The 13506-nt window shown below is 35.9% G+C and overlaps 1 protein-coding gene across 7 annotated transcripts in view; it reads left to right on the plus strand.

Moving 5' to 3' along the window:
• The window catches only part of KHDRBS3 (KH RNA binding domain containing, signal transduction associated 3), a 201221-nt gene that overhangs the window by 85322 nt on the left and 102393 nt on the right, over positions 1-13506 (plus strand). For all 7 annotated transcript variants that reach the window (XR_010127303.1, XR_010127301.1, XR_010127302.1 and 4 more), the window contains exons 3-4: positions 444-560; positions 6592-6738. Coding sequence is in view for 4 of the 7 variants with exons in the window: in XM_054497909.2 (XP_054353884.1) it covers positions 444-560; positions 6592-6738 (264 nt within the window). In the remaining 3 variants the exon portion in view is untranslated. The remainder of the gene's footprint in view (positions 1-443; positions 561-6591; positions 6739-13506) is intronic.

Raw genomic sequence — 13506 nt, forward strand, 5'->3', positions numbered from 1 at the left:
GAATAACCAGATCTAAGGGCTGACCAGGTAGAAGAACCAGGTATTCCACAGTGACCAGTCTAGTGCATGTTAGAGACACCTGGTGTCATTTTTCCTCACCTATGTTCTCATCCTAGAAGTGTTCATTCATGGTGATATTTAACGTGTGCTGAAACTGTTAGGATAGCAACCAAGGAATTCTGGGAAATTAGCTTCATTCACAGTTGTGGAATATAGCCATCACTGAAATAAATATAAAGAAATATATCAGGGTTTTTTATTTTACGTTTAGCCTCGTTTTATGTGGTTTGTGGGAAACATCATATTTTAATGCATGTAGCAGGAGCTTAAATATTTGCCATTAATCAATGATGTGTAGCACACTACAGTGTTTCTTAACGTTCAAGATTCAGAAATTACTTTCAGATATAAATGCTACAAATTTGGTTGTTTATTTTTCCTAGTTCAACTTTGTGGGGAAACTTTTGGGTCCACGTGGCAATTCTCTGAAGCGTTTACAAGAAGAAACCTTGACAAAAATGTCCATCCTTGGGAAAGGTTCCATGAGAGACAAGGCCAAGGTAATATTAATTATAGAAAATAGCTAAGTTGTGAGTCATGTTATATTATGTGCTCTTACGTTATCCACTGTATTCATACATAGTTACATAAGGGGATATATTTGTGATACTGTTTAGAAAATTGAGTCACTCTGGTCAGCTTCAGAATATGTAGTAGATTAAACCTGCATCTGTAACCTTTATAGTCATACATTAAATAAAAGCATAATACTTAAAGTTTTGATTGTAGTTGTAATATGTCACCTTGTAGGAAGTAAGGTAATATTAAAATTATCATGAAAAGAAATAAAAGCTTTCTATAGTCTCATCATTACTGTTTGCATTTTAGATTAGTGTTTTTGGAGTCTTTTTTTCTGTGCAGACCTTACATATGGTTGAGTTTATAACGTATATGCTTTTATTTCTTCTTTTTTATTGGATATTGTGTGCATTTTAGAATGTTATTAAAATTGATTTTAAGTGTTTTAGTAATTGCTTATTGTTCTAACACATAATTGTTCTACTTAGATGTATTCACATTAATAGTCATGTTTTTTAACCAGCTAAAAATACTGTTATTTTTATTGATCATTTTCTTAAATATGCCAATTCTGAAAGGAATTTTCTCATATCGTAATGTGTATCACTTACATTGTTTTCTAAAGACACGTGTTGTTTTCTCATTATTAAAAGATTTATGTTACTGAGAACCAAATCCACATTGAGCGATCACATACCGTGAAATGTTGAACAATGATATTGTAAACACAGGTGATTTAAACACAATGCAACATCCTCACAGAAAAGCTATCTAAACAATAGCTTTTATAATACAAATGGCCAGTATTTGTTTATTGAACTGCTACTGTGAGTCAGGCACTGTGTGAAACATGTTACATGCACTCCTTCATGTTATCCTTGGAAAAATGATGGGAGATAGTATTTTCCTCGTTTTACATATAAGGAAACTGAGATTCAGAGAACTTGAGTATATTATCTGGGTTAATTTGAGAAATTTTTTGTTTTTGATTAACACGGTTAATAAAACCATGGTTTTCTGACAACAGCACTCGTATATTTTCGACAGCATTGGAAAACATGACACGTTTCAGATTTGTGTGGGGTACTGTTTAAAAGTACAGATTCCCATACCTCTACTTGTTTAGGGTAGAACCTCAAGATGAATTTCAGTAGGTGTTTGAAATGATTCCAGTGCATGGCTTGGTTTTTTTAATTACTCACTAAACATTGCTGTCTTAAATTATGACTTCAATTCTCTGACTCATCTATTCTGGCATTAGGAGAAAATGAAAACATATATTTGTCCGGTTGGTCAGAAATTATGTGTATTTTGCAGGAAAGTACTGTACCCTTGCTGATATCTTAGTTCACCCTCTAATAAGGCCATCTGGTAATGGGCTGCACGATATGAGCAGTGAAACCCACAAGCAGGATTCCACTGTCCCACTTATTTAGTTTGTTGTTAAGGGGGTTGGTCAGAACCACTGCTTGGTCAGAAACCGTGTTTTGTAGCATACAGTGGTAGTAATCAGGACATCCACCAAGAATTTTACAGGTAGAAGGGAAGCAAGGAAGGCAAAACTTTATCTGGATTGTATGCCCAAGTTAACAGCAAGTGCCTGACTACCCATATAATGAAAGGGATCCTAAATATTATCAGCTTGGTGTCAGGGCTTGGTGGGCCTTCCAGATTATATTGTCATATCAAGGCTCTCTGCTGTTGGCATATTGGACACACAGCATGTCAATAGCCAGTGATCCTTTTTGAGGGGAGTCTGTGTTATGAAGTAATGCATGACTTCCCTCCCGGCCACCGTGGCCATTTTGCTGATGAGCACCTTGAGTTGCATGGAGACTGCTGGGGGTTAAGGTGCTTTAGCGTCTGCTGCAATGAGTCCTCTTGACTACCTGGCTGCATGCCTGCTCTGCATTTGCATGGGACACCCTGTTTTTACATGATTGGCCCTCTTTTCCAGATCATTTATCACCCATTCATTGATTCTTTCATTTCTATGTCTTTGGAAATCAATATGGTGATTCTGCAAGTGGCTGATTGTGTGTATTTCATCAAGGCACTCAGGAACCAGCGAGGGGAGTAGCATACATTGTGGATTTACAATCCACTGAACCCACTGTCAGTGGACTGGGACCAGAAGTCTCCTTACTTTCTAATCCTATAAGCCCCACTCTGCTTGGTGGCCCTCAGTGGAGTGGCATTAGGTCAGAATGAGTTCTGTTAATTCTCAAACTGTCTAAGTGTTTCCTCTGCTTGGTGTAAAGTCATTCTAGTAAAATGTCCCAGATCCTTGCTGGGATCTGAGATTCAGAGAATTTGAATATCTTATCTGGGTTTATTAGAGAGAGTCACTGTTTTGGGAGGACTAGGAGGAAGCTCACACACTAGGAAATATCATAGTTACTGTATACAAGCAGCCTTTCCCCTGGGTTTAACATAGCTCTCTTATTCTCCGCATGTTTGGTTAAGCAGAGATTGATCGTAGACCAGGAGATGATAAGGAGGAGGAGTAGTGAAGCGTGAGAATTGTCATCTCCCTTCAAGGAACTACCTCGGCTGTGTAAGCAACATGGGAAAAGCATCACCAGACAGGCTTTTGCTGTGTGGAAGGCTCTGGCATTTCAGTATTTGAGTACTCAGAGTTGTTGGAATCCTCCCAAATGTCAGTGTGTTCTCAGGTTTAATTTATTCTTAGGTTTTCACTGTTATCCAGACACTGTCCTGAGTCTCACATAAGAGACGGCTAGGCGTCTGCATTGTTATTTAGCCGCACACAGACTTGAACTCTGCATCTGCTTGTTGGCCCCGTCAACCTGTGGCTGCAAGCAGTGCACCCTAGCTTACTTCTGGCTCTTTGGGCTTGAACTGATAACATAAAGCCCCCAGCCTGTCATTTTCTCTCTAAACTGTTTTCCACCAGCTTTGTCTACGTCTTGCCCACCTGTACTCCCCTCCCCATTTTTGTCCCATACTGTGCTGTAGCCTCTGTCACATTATCCATCAGTCATTCTTTCAAAAGCATTTTACTGAGGTTGACCACAGATGATCATTTAAGTAACAGGTTTGCAACTTAAATGGATACTGGCCGGTCGCGGTGGCTCATGCCTGTAATCCCAGCACTTTGGGAGGCCAAGGCAGGGGGGATCACCTGAGGTCAGGAGTTCAAGACCAGCCTGGCCAACATGGTGAAACCCCATCTATACTAAAAATATAAAAATTAGCCAGGCATGGTGGTGCACGCCTGTAATCCCAGCTATTCCAGAGGCTGAGACAGGAGAATTGCTTGAACCTGGGATGCAGAAGTTGCAGTGAGCCGAGATGGAGCCACCGCACTCTAACCTGGGTGAAAGAGCGAGACTGTCTCCAAAAATAAATAAATTAATTAATTTTAAAAAAAAGATACTACTAGTATTCCATCTGCTGTATTATAATCAGATCGTCACTGCCAGAATTCTTGAATATTTATTTCAGTTGATCCTTTTTACTAGTTTTAGTTTTCAGAAGTTATCAGTTAATATGTTTATTTCTAAAGGGATTCCCATTACTTATTATTTTAATCTCATCCATTTAGATTTTCAAGGTGTTCACTATTTAAAATCTAATGTGAATATAATTTATTTTCTGCATTTATTTGCTACGTTTATGAAATTATGGGAGTCATTACTGATGTATATCAGTTGGTTGCATAGCATAATAATCATGACAGTGCTCCGGTCTGTTGAGCCTTCAGTTTGTGCCAAACTTCATGCTGGATGTTTCGCCTACATCGTCTATACTATACAATAATAGAATAAATAAAATGATAGTTACATAATAATTATCATTACTGTATTTATCATTTACTGAGTGCTTATTATGTGCAAGGCTTCATCCTAAAGACGTTTTGTTTGTTAACTCCTTTATTACTGTAACAGCCTTATGAGATAAGTACTATACTATTATTTTCCCCACTTAAAAATCACCCCTTTAAGATGAAGGTAATGTAATCTGCCCAAGTCATACAGTTAATGTTGGATTAGGGGTTTAATGCAGAATTTCAACATCTGTGTTTTTCTCCAAATAACACATTGCCTCTCATCATTAATCTATAGAGTAGTTTGGTAAGAACTCCTCTCTCTGTGGAATTATACCATGGCTACAGCTATGATAAGAAATCCTGTCTGTCCAGCTTAAGTTTGGGATAGAAATAAAAATGCTTGAATAAGAATGAACAATTATAATCTTTCATTAACATCATTATTTTGGTACTCTATTAGAAAAGGATAAGTGTTTGTTTCAATAATTTGTGCTTTCAGGGATGAATTGCTGTACATAGAATCCAATTTTTAAAACTTGAGCAATGAGAGAGATTCAGATCAGATGGTTGAAATGTTCTGATCAGAACAATGAAAAGTTGGCATAAGATAATGTTTTTTATAGTCAAAACAAATTTCAAAGGAAATTTATAGAATATTATAGGAGCTTATATTTACATATATTCCCTTATATTTTTTCCTTTCATTCAGTTTCTGGCCTACTTCTATTAATGTGATGGAAGCTAGCATGTATTGGTGCCTATTATATGTTAGGCAGTGTACTAGGTAGTATATACACTGTCTCCTTTCGCCAGCATTTATATAAAGCTGTCCCTTGTATTCTCAGTAGTTCTGCATTAATATACATGTGCTACCAATAAAAGATTTTGCAAATTAAGTATTGGATTACATACAGTCTGTCTAAACTCACATGGCTAGTGACTGGCATAGCTGAGATGAAATTATAGCTGACTAAATCCCATGCCCATTTCCTGCTCTGTGTATTAGTCTTTCTTTTCTTTGTAAGAGTTCAAATTAGTCAAGTAACAGAAGTTGAATCCTTCACGGGTGAAGTCAAGGGTTATGTGCCTCTGGCATTTATTTTATCATTGGCCTCTTGCTTAATTGTGAAATTAAAAGGTGGTATTGCCAGGAATTCCTGGGGTTCTCTTGGTTATGGGATAGCCTTTTTGAGAGAATAGAAAGATTTCTTACCTTTTGGAAATTAGTCTCAGATTCCTGTTAATCTTAATCTGTCTGATAGTAACATTGGAAACAAAGACTAATGGAAGACCCAGATTCTGAAATCAGGACCTAAAATTGAAGGTTGGTTAGGAAAAGGCAGTGGAGCAAAATCAGTAGTTCCTTAACAATCTGTTTTTTCTCCTCCCAGTTTTCCTCCTGCATTTCATTATGGAAACAAACAAAGATTAAAAACTTTTGTCATAATTATGTAAAATAATGTAATAAAGTCTTTCATTTTGTTTTATTCACTGTTTTATTCTCGGATAGAATACAGTGCTTGGTATGTAGAAGTGTTTTTTGAATGAATATGTGAACGAGCAAGTTGACATAGCAATGAATGAATGTTTAATCATTCATTCAACGAATCTTTGTTGAACATCTGTATACCAAGCACTTTTCTAGACATGGAAAATGCATCACTAAGCAAAGCAGTCACAGTGTCTGCTCCATGGTAATCACTTTTTACCAAGAGAAGATAGAAAATAGACATGTTTTTTAAAGTAAGGTATTTCAGATAGTGATAAGTGCCTTGTACCAGCATCACAGAGACACACATAGCCAGTGTAGAAGTGAGCACGTGAACTCAGCCAGGTTGAGAAGCACAAAGGAAGCGTGGGCAGTGGCTGCTGAGGGTTGAGCAAAGGAGACTGGAGAAGGTGAAGACACCCTAGCAGCGGAAGTGAGCAGATGATGGGGCTCCACAAGTCAGCATCTGGAGTGGGACATTATTCCAGCAGCAGTAGGAAGCCTTTGAGTGTGTGTAAAAGCCTGGGAATATCAGGATCACATTTATACCTTAAACCTTCTTTTTTAGAGTGGTGTCTACTGTTGCATGAATTTTCTGTGACAACCGCATGCCAAATGGATTGTTTTTATTTTGGGGGTTAGTTTTTATTTATTGATTGATTTATTTATTTATTTTTCATTTCTTATAATGACACTTTTTTAAATGTGATTTCTTTTTTCTTTTTTCCAGGAAGAAGAGTTGAGGAAAAGTGGAGAAGCGAAGTACTTCCATCTCAATGATGATCTCCACGTTCTCATTGAAGTGTTTGCCCCACCTGCAGAAGCTTATGCCAGGATGGGACATGCTTTGGAAGAAATCAAAAAGTTCCTCATCCCTGTTAGTACAATTTTTCTTGATAGTTAACTTGTACTTTAAAGTCTTTGCTTTAATCCTTGATAATTCTTGTCTGTAACTGTTATTTGCATAGCTCCTTTTCTGCTGAAAAGCTGTATGGACATCACCTCAAGTAGACCTTACAGTGTCCCTGTGAATTACTGGGCATTATTCCTTCTGTATATATGAGGTGTTAGAATTTCAGGAAGATTCAATAATATGGCCAAGGCTACGTGGCTAAAAAGCTTGCATAGCACAATCACTAGTTCAGGTTTTGAAACGCTTTTCCTACGATTTTATGTGACACTGTACAATTTTTCTGTTCTCCAACACAAAACCATTAGTGCCTCTGTGTGCCATGCACTGTGCTTGGTGTTGGCATGCAGACTTGAATAAAAGCAGTCCCTGCCCTCATTTAGTATAATATAATATGTAATTTAGAGGAAAAGAGAAACATCAACAGATGATTTCAGTACAACATGATAAATATAACAGACATAACCATAATGAGCACAGAGGGGATGGGCTATTTAGCTAGCTTCTGCCAAGTATTTTGGATGTTTTGTTAAAAATTGACTGTTTTAACCCTTTCAGACACCTTGACATTGCTAAGGATGTGACAATTTAAAGAGAATACATCTCTACCTCTGTTACGAAAGTTGATTTAAGTCTTTTGTGTGATTTGTACGCTCTTGATAAAAGGACTTTTTATGTCATTTGCATGCTCTTGATAAAAAGAATCGTAAAGCATCAACACTTTGGCTCTGCAGACAATTTATTTTAGAGAAGCTGACACATCTGCCAAGTAGTTCTCTGGATAAGACTGTCTTTGGTCATCCCAGGCTAGTTTGGTGGATTGACTTACATACTACAACACATGTACTATGATTATATTATCTGTGAGGAAAACAATTATTATATTTATAGGGAAAGGATATTTAAATCACTTTTGCCTTTAAAAAGCCAGGACATAGAATTGCATTAAGTATGTAATAACCTGGGAACTGAAATGGCTAGTATTTTTTTTAGTTCCTATGAGCAAATATGACAATCTGTTTCTTCTTTTAGTTTAAAAACAAAATTTCTAAGGGCTTACTATGTGGTAGGCAGATGTGAACTAATAAAATACATGATCCCTCATGGAATTTAATGGCAAAGTCAGATATGACTCAGTTTTTCATATAAATGACTACAAAATTGAAACTATGGCAAGACCACAGCTAAGGAGAGGAGTACGTTTTGGTGATCATGCAGTGTGGACCAGGCAGTGCAGATCTAGCCAGGTGAGACAGATTCTCTTTTCCAAAGATGGCTGCAGTAGCACCATTTCTCCCACGACCCTTACAGTCCTTCCCCAGAGGTAGACTCTAATTTACCTCACACAGAATCTGGGCTGGCCAAAAGAGTCTCTGCCTAATGAAGGTCACCAAGATTTTCTACTGTTTTCTTTTAAAAATTTTTCGGTATTCTTTCACTTAAAATACATTTTGAGTTAATTTGTGTATTTGAGGTCAGTCTCTAAATTTATTTTTTTCTAGATGGATATCAGTTGTCCTAGCACCATATGTTGAAAAGACAATCATTTCCTCATTCAGTACCTTAGTACCATTCTTGAAAATTGACTAAACATAAATGTAAAGGTTTATTTCTGCATTCTCAAATTCTTTTTCATTGATTTGTATGCCTACTGTTAATGCCAGTAGCATGCTCTTAATTACTTTAGCCTTAAGTAAATCTGGAAGTCTAGGTTGTGTAAATTGTCCAACTTTGTTCTTTTTCAAACATTTTTTGGCTTTTCTGGCTTAGCATTTTCATATATGTTTTAGGATCAGCTTCTTAATTTCTATTAAAAAAAGCTGACTAGGATTTGATAGATATTATATTGAATCTATATCAGTTTGGGGATAATTTTCATCTTAACAATTTTGAGTTTTCTAATCCATGAAATGTTTCTTCACTTTTAAAAAAGATATTTTAAAATTTTTCTCAACAGTGTTTTATAGTGTTCAGGGTGTCAGCCTTTTCCTTTCCTTTTGCAAAATTGATTTGTAAATATTGTATACTTTTTGATACTATTGTGAGTGCAGTTTTTAAAATTTCATTTTCAGATGGTTACTAGTGTATAGAAATACAATTGAGTTTTGTATGTTGATTTTGTATCTTGTGATCTTGCCAAACGTGTTTATTAGTTCCAGTGTGGTGTTTTTTAATAGAATCATTACAATGATGAAGCGGAATCCTAATTAGTGGAATACAGGAGCATGTCATCTGTGAATAAAGACAACTTAACTAGTTCCTTTCCAATATGGATGCCTTTAATTTTTTTTAATGTAATGTTGTTATTCTATTCTGTTCCATTTTACTCCATTCCGTTCCTTATTACACTGACTAGAACCATCAATGCAGTGTTGTTTCTAAAATTAGGGGGGAAAGCATTCAGTCTTTCACCATTGGCTATAGGTTTTTTTTATTGCTACCCTTTGTCATGTTGAAGAAGTTCTCTTATATTTCTAATTGGTGAGAGTTTTTATCATGAATAAATGTATAAACATGGGTATTGAATTTTGAAAATCTTTTTCCTCCTGAGATTGTGTGGTTTTATTCTCCTTTATTTTGTGAATAATAGTGTATTACATTAGTTGATTTCAGATGTGAAGCCACATTTGCATTCTGAGGATAATTCCCACTTGGTCATGGCATGTAGTCTTCTTTATGTGTTGCTAGATATGGTGTACTAATAGTTTGTTAAGGATTTTTACATCTGTAATTATGAGGGGTATTGTTTGTCGCACAGTATTTTTCTGGAGTCTTTTATATTAACTATTTTGGGTGCCCTTCATTTCTTCCTGTGGAAGAAATAATAACATAATTGCCATATGTTATTATTTCTTTTCAGCCTGAAGGTTTTTCTTTAGGCTTTCCTGTAACCTAGGTCTGCTAGCAAAAAGTCTTTTGTTTTTCTGGGAATGTCTTTATTTTACCTACATCCTAAAAAATAGGTTATATAATTATTGATTGATAGTTTTTGTTTTCTGTTTCTCCAGCACTTTGAATATGCTACTCTGCTACCTTCTGACCTCTGTTATTTTTGATGAGAAGAGTCATTAATCATTTTGCTGTTCTCCTGTGTATAATCTGTTGTTTTTCTCTTGCTGCTGTCAAGATTTTTTCTGCCTCTGGTTGTCAGCGATTTGGGTGTGATATACATGTTTATCCTATTGTTGGCTAAGCTTTGTGCATCTATAGGTTTATGTTTTTCATTAAATGTGGAAAGTTTTCAGCTATTTAAACTTTTTCTGCCTTTCTACCCCCCACCACACCCCCTAATTCCATTTACGTGTATGTTGATACACATGCTGGTGTCTCATGGATTTCTTACATTCAGGATTTTTCATCCTTTTTTCTCCATGTACCTCAGACTGAATAATTTTAATGGACTAGTCTTCAAGTTAACTAATTCTTCTGCCAGCTCATAGCTGTTATTGAACTCCTCTAGTGAATTTTTCATTGTCGGCAATACGCTTTTTAAATTTTCTTTTGTTGCAATTCTAACATCTGGGCCCTCTCCAAGACAGTTTCTTTGTACTGCTTTTATCCCCCTGAGTATAGGTCACGTTTTCCTGTTTCTTTGCATGTTTCTTAATTTTTTGTTGAGAAGTCTGTATTTGTGATAACATAGCAAACCTGTAATCTGATTTATTGTCTTCCCGGAGGGGTTTTTGTTGCTGAGGTGTTTTTTTTATTTTTTATTTTTTATTTGTTTGTCTTCTATTTCTTTAATAATTTAGTTGGAATAAATTTGCAGCCTGTCTTCCTCATAGTTACAGCTAATAATATCTCTGTTAATGTGTTTTTTTCTTGCTTTTATTTTTAAACCTGGCCTGCTAGGGATGTTGTCTGTGTCAGCACTGCTTAGTGGACAGCCAAGGGGAGCTCATGTTCAGACAGCTGTGTTAGTGAGGTTTCCATCCTCCGATGATGGAGCTGTGTGTGTACATAGGGGAGTGGATCCAAGAAGACTCTCGTCATGTCCACCCTGGCTTTTCTGTTGCTCTGGGATTCCTCCTGTCTCCGCTGCATATATGTGCACTCACCTTCAGGAAAGGTTGTATGGAGAGCTTTGTCTCACTCTCTTCTTGCTGTCCATGCATATAGCCTTCCATCCGGCCAGAGGTGTGTGGCGAGCTTTTCAAGACCGTCTCATTTCCTGAATATCTGTCCAATTTCTGGCTAGCCTGATGGTCAGTTTCTTGACGCCACCCAAGATGGGAATACTAGGTGCATCCTTAGGCAAGCAGGCCAGACTCTCATATTTCTTACCTGAAATGCAGCACTTTTTAATGAATAAATATATTTTCAGTTTATTGTGTACCATTAGTCAGTTTTCAGACTCCTAAAATGGTTACTTTGAACCATTTCGTCAGTTTTTATTTTGCTTTTTATGGGGTAGGCTTTGCTGAGCTCCTCCCTTAGCTGTACCAGAAGTCGCATGTCCTATTAGTACCTTTTGTTTTTAACTTACGTGATTTTGGACCTTGTTCCTATGAGTATATGCAGTTTTATTTCATTCTTTTTAATGTCTGCATAATATTTTATTATATGCATGTTCCAAAGTTTATTTAATTGGCCCTCAAATAATGAACATTGAGGTTACTTCTTATAGATCACAATACAAACAGTGGTCCTAGGATTAACCTTGGACATAACTATTGGCATATTTTGGCAAATATATCTGAAGAGTAAATTCCTAACAGAGAGCCCACTGAATTTTTATGAGTTACTTTTAATGATTTCATTTAAAAACTTTTTCTCCATTCTTCAGACTAACATACGTTTGAATAGATTCTAAGCTCACTGGATAGTCAAGTCCTGCTTACACATATTTACTCAAAATTTTAATGGCTTTTCTGCTCTTTACAATTCATGATGGTGTTAATGTTGTAATAGTTTCACTTTTCAGACGGGGAGTTAAAATGATAATTTAAAATGCAAAATTACAAAAATAAGTCTGTAAGCTACTATGAATGATTTGCATTGTCTACTAATTTAAAAGCATTTTTCAAAGACCAAGAAAATACTAACTATAATGGTTATATCAACAGTGTCCATTTGACACCAGGAGAAACAGTCACCTAGAATTTAAAAAAATTGTCTACAATCACATAGCTGTTAAGTTCAGTTGGTTAAATTTAGGCTTAGCCTCAGATGTGATTGACTCAAATTCCATATTTCTTTCCCTACTACACTATTGTTAAATGTAGTTTTTCAGAGAGGATATCTTAAATGGACGTTAGTTTTTGTGACACTGTTATAATCACCTAACCTTACTTAGAACAATACTTTTTAATTTTTTAATTTGTTTTTGAATAGGGCCTTGACTGTGTTCTTTTTGCATGAATCTGTTTTTAACTTCATACAATTTAGTATTACACCTCCTAACACTTGTCAGCAGATCAAATATTTACCATTTATATAGCACATTATATTTAGAGCTTTACAAATCACTTATTTAGAATGTGTTTTACAAATTATGTATTAATCTTCACACGTTTTCAGTAAAATGACCGGGAACATACTAATAGGCTTATTTTAGAGAGGTTGAAATAATGATGGAAAGAATCAGATGCTTCCCCTGAGGTCACAATACCTGAAATAAGTCAGGGAAATAATTTATATTTACAATAAAATATTGACTCCATTCTTAATTTTTCTTGTCAATCACAGTTACTTGTATTGGTCATTATTTGCCTTCTCTTCTTCCTGCTTTGCAAGTGTTAGCTGATTATGATTTTAACTTTCTTTTTGATTAGTGTTCATATTTTTTTAAATTCCAGAATGCCTTCTACTACAAGTTTCAAGTCATTTTTTGCATTCTGCTTTTGAAAAGAGGTAGTATTTTTTAAAATAAATATCCTGAATTTCTTTCAGGTTTTTAATTCTAAATAATAAATAATTCAGGAATCTGTCTCCTCTAAATCTTCTGTTTACACTCGAATATGCTCATGTTTCTTCTGTCTTAAAATCCTCTGCTCCTGCCTGCAAACTGTGATCCTTTCTGTCTCGTTTTCATTGTGGCCATACAGCTGGAAGAAGCTGCCTGCCTTTACTTTCTATGGCTTACTGCTATTTATTATTTATTCCACTGAAATGGATTCCATCTCCACCTTTCACCCAAACTACTATTTCTGACAGTAGTGGATTTACTGTTAATGAATCCCATAGAATTAGGACTTGCTGCTTTGACAGAATGTAAATACAACACTGACTTCCTGTGGCTTTTATAATGTAATATCTTCTTATCCTTCTCAGTTTCTTGCCACACCTTTTCAGTATACTCTGTGAAGATTCACTCCTTATGTTTTCATCTAAGACAAGCTTGTCCAACCCATGTGCCACATGCGGCCCAGGAAGGCTTTGAATGCGGCCCAACACAAATCCGTAAACTCTCTTAAAACGTTGAAACATTGAGGTTTTTTTTTTTTTTTTTTTTTGGTAGTTCACCAGGTATCATTAGTGTTAGTGTATTTTATGTGTGGCCCAAGACAATTCTTCCAGTGTGGACCAGTGAAGCCAAAAAATTGGACCCCCCTGATCTAAGAGTTGTATAGTTTTAGTTATTTACAGTTAGGTCTCTTGATTCATTTTGTTCTAATTTGTGTGTATAACATGAAGTATGTGGGGCTCCCACTTTATTTTTTATTTGTTTATATTTATATGGCTTTCTAGTTATTGCAGTACCAGCTGTAGAAGAGACTACTTAAAAAAGCAGTT

The sequence above is a fragment of the Pongo pygmaeus genome, chromosome 7 (assembly GCF_028885625.2).
Source record: "Pongo pygmaeus isolate AG05252 chromosome 7, NHGRI_mPonPyg2-v2.0_pri, whole genome shotgun sequence".
In the NCBI taxonomy this organism is placed as follows: domain Eukaryota; kingdom Metazoa; phylum Chordata; class Mammalia; order Primates; family Hominidae; genus Pongo; species Pongo pygmaeus.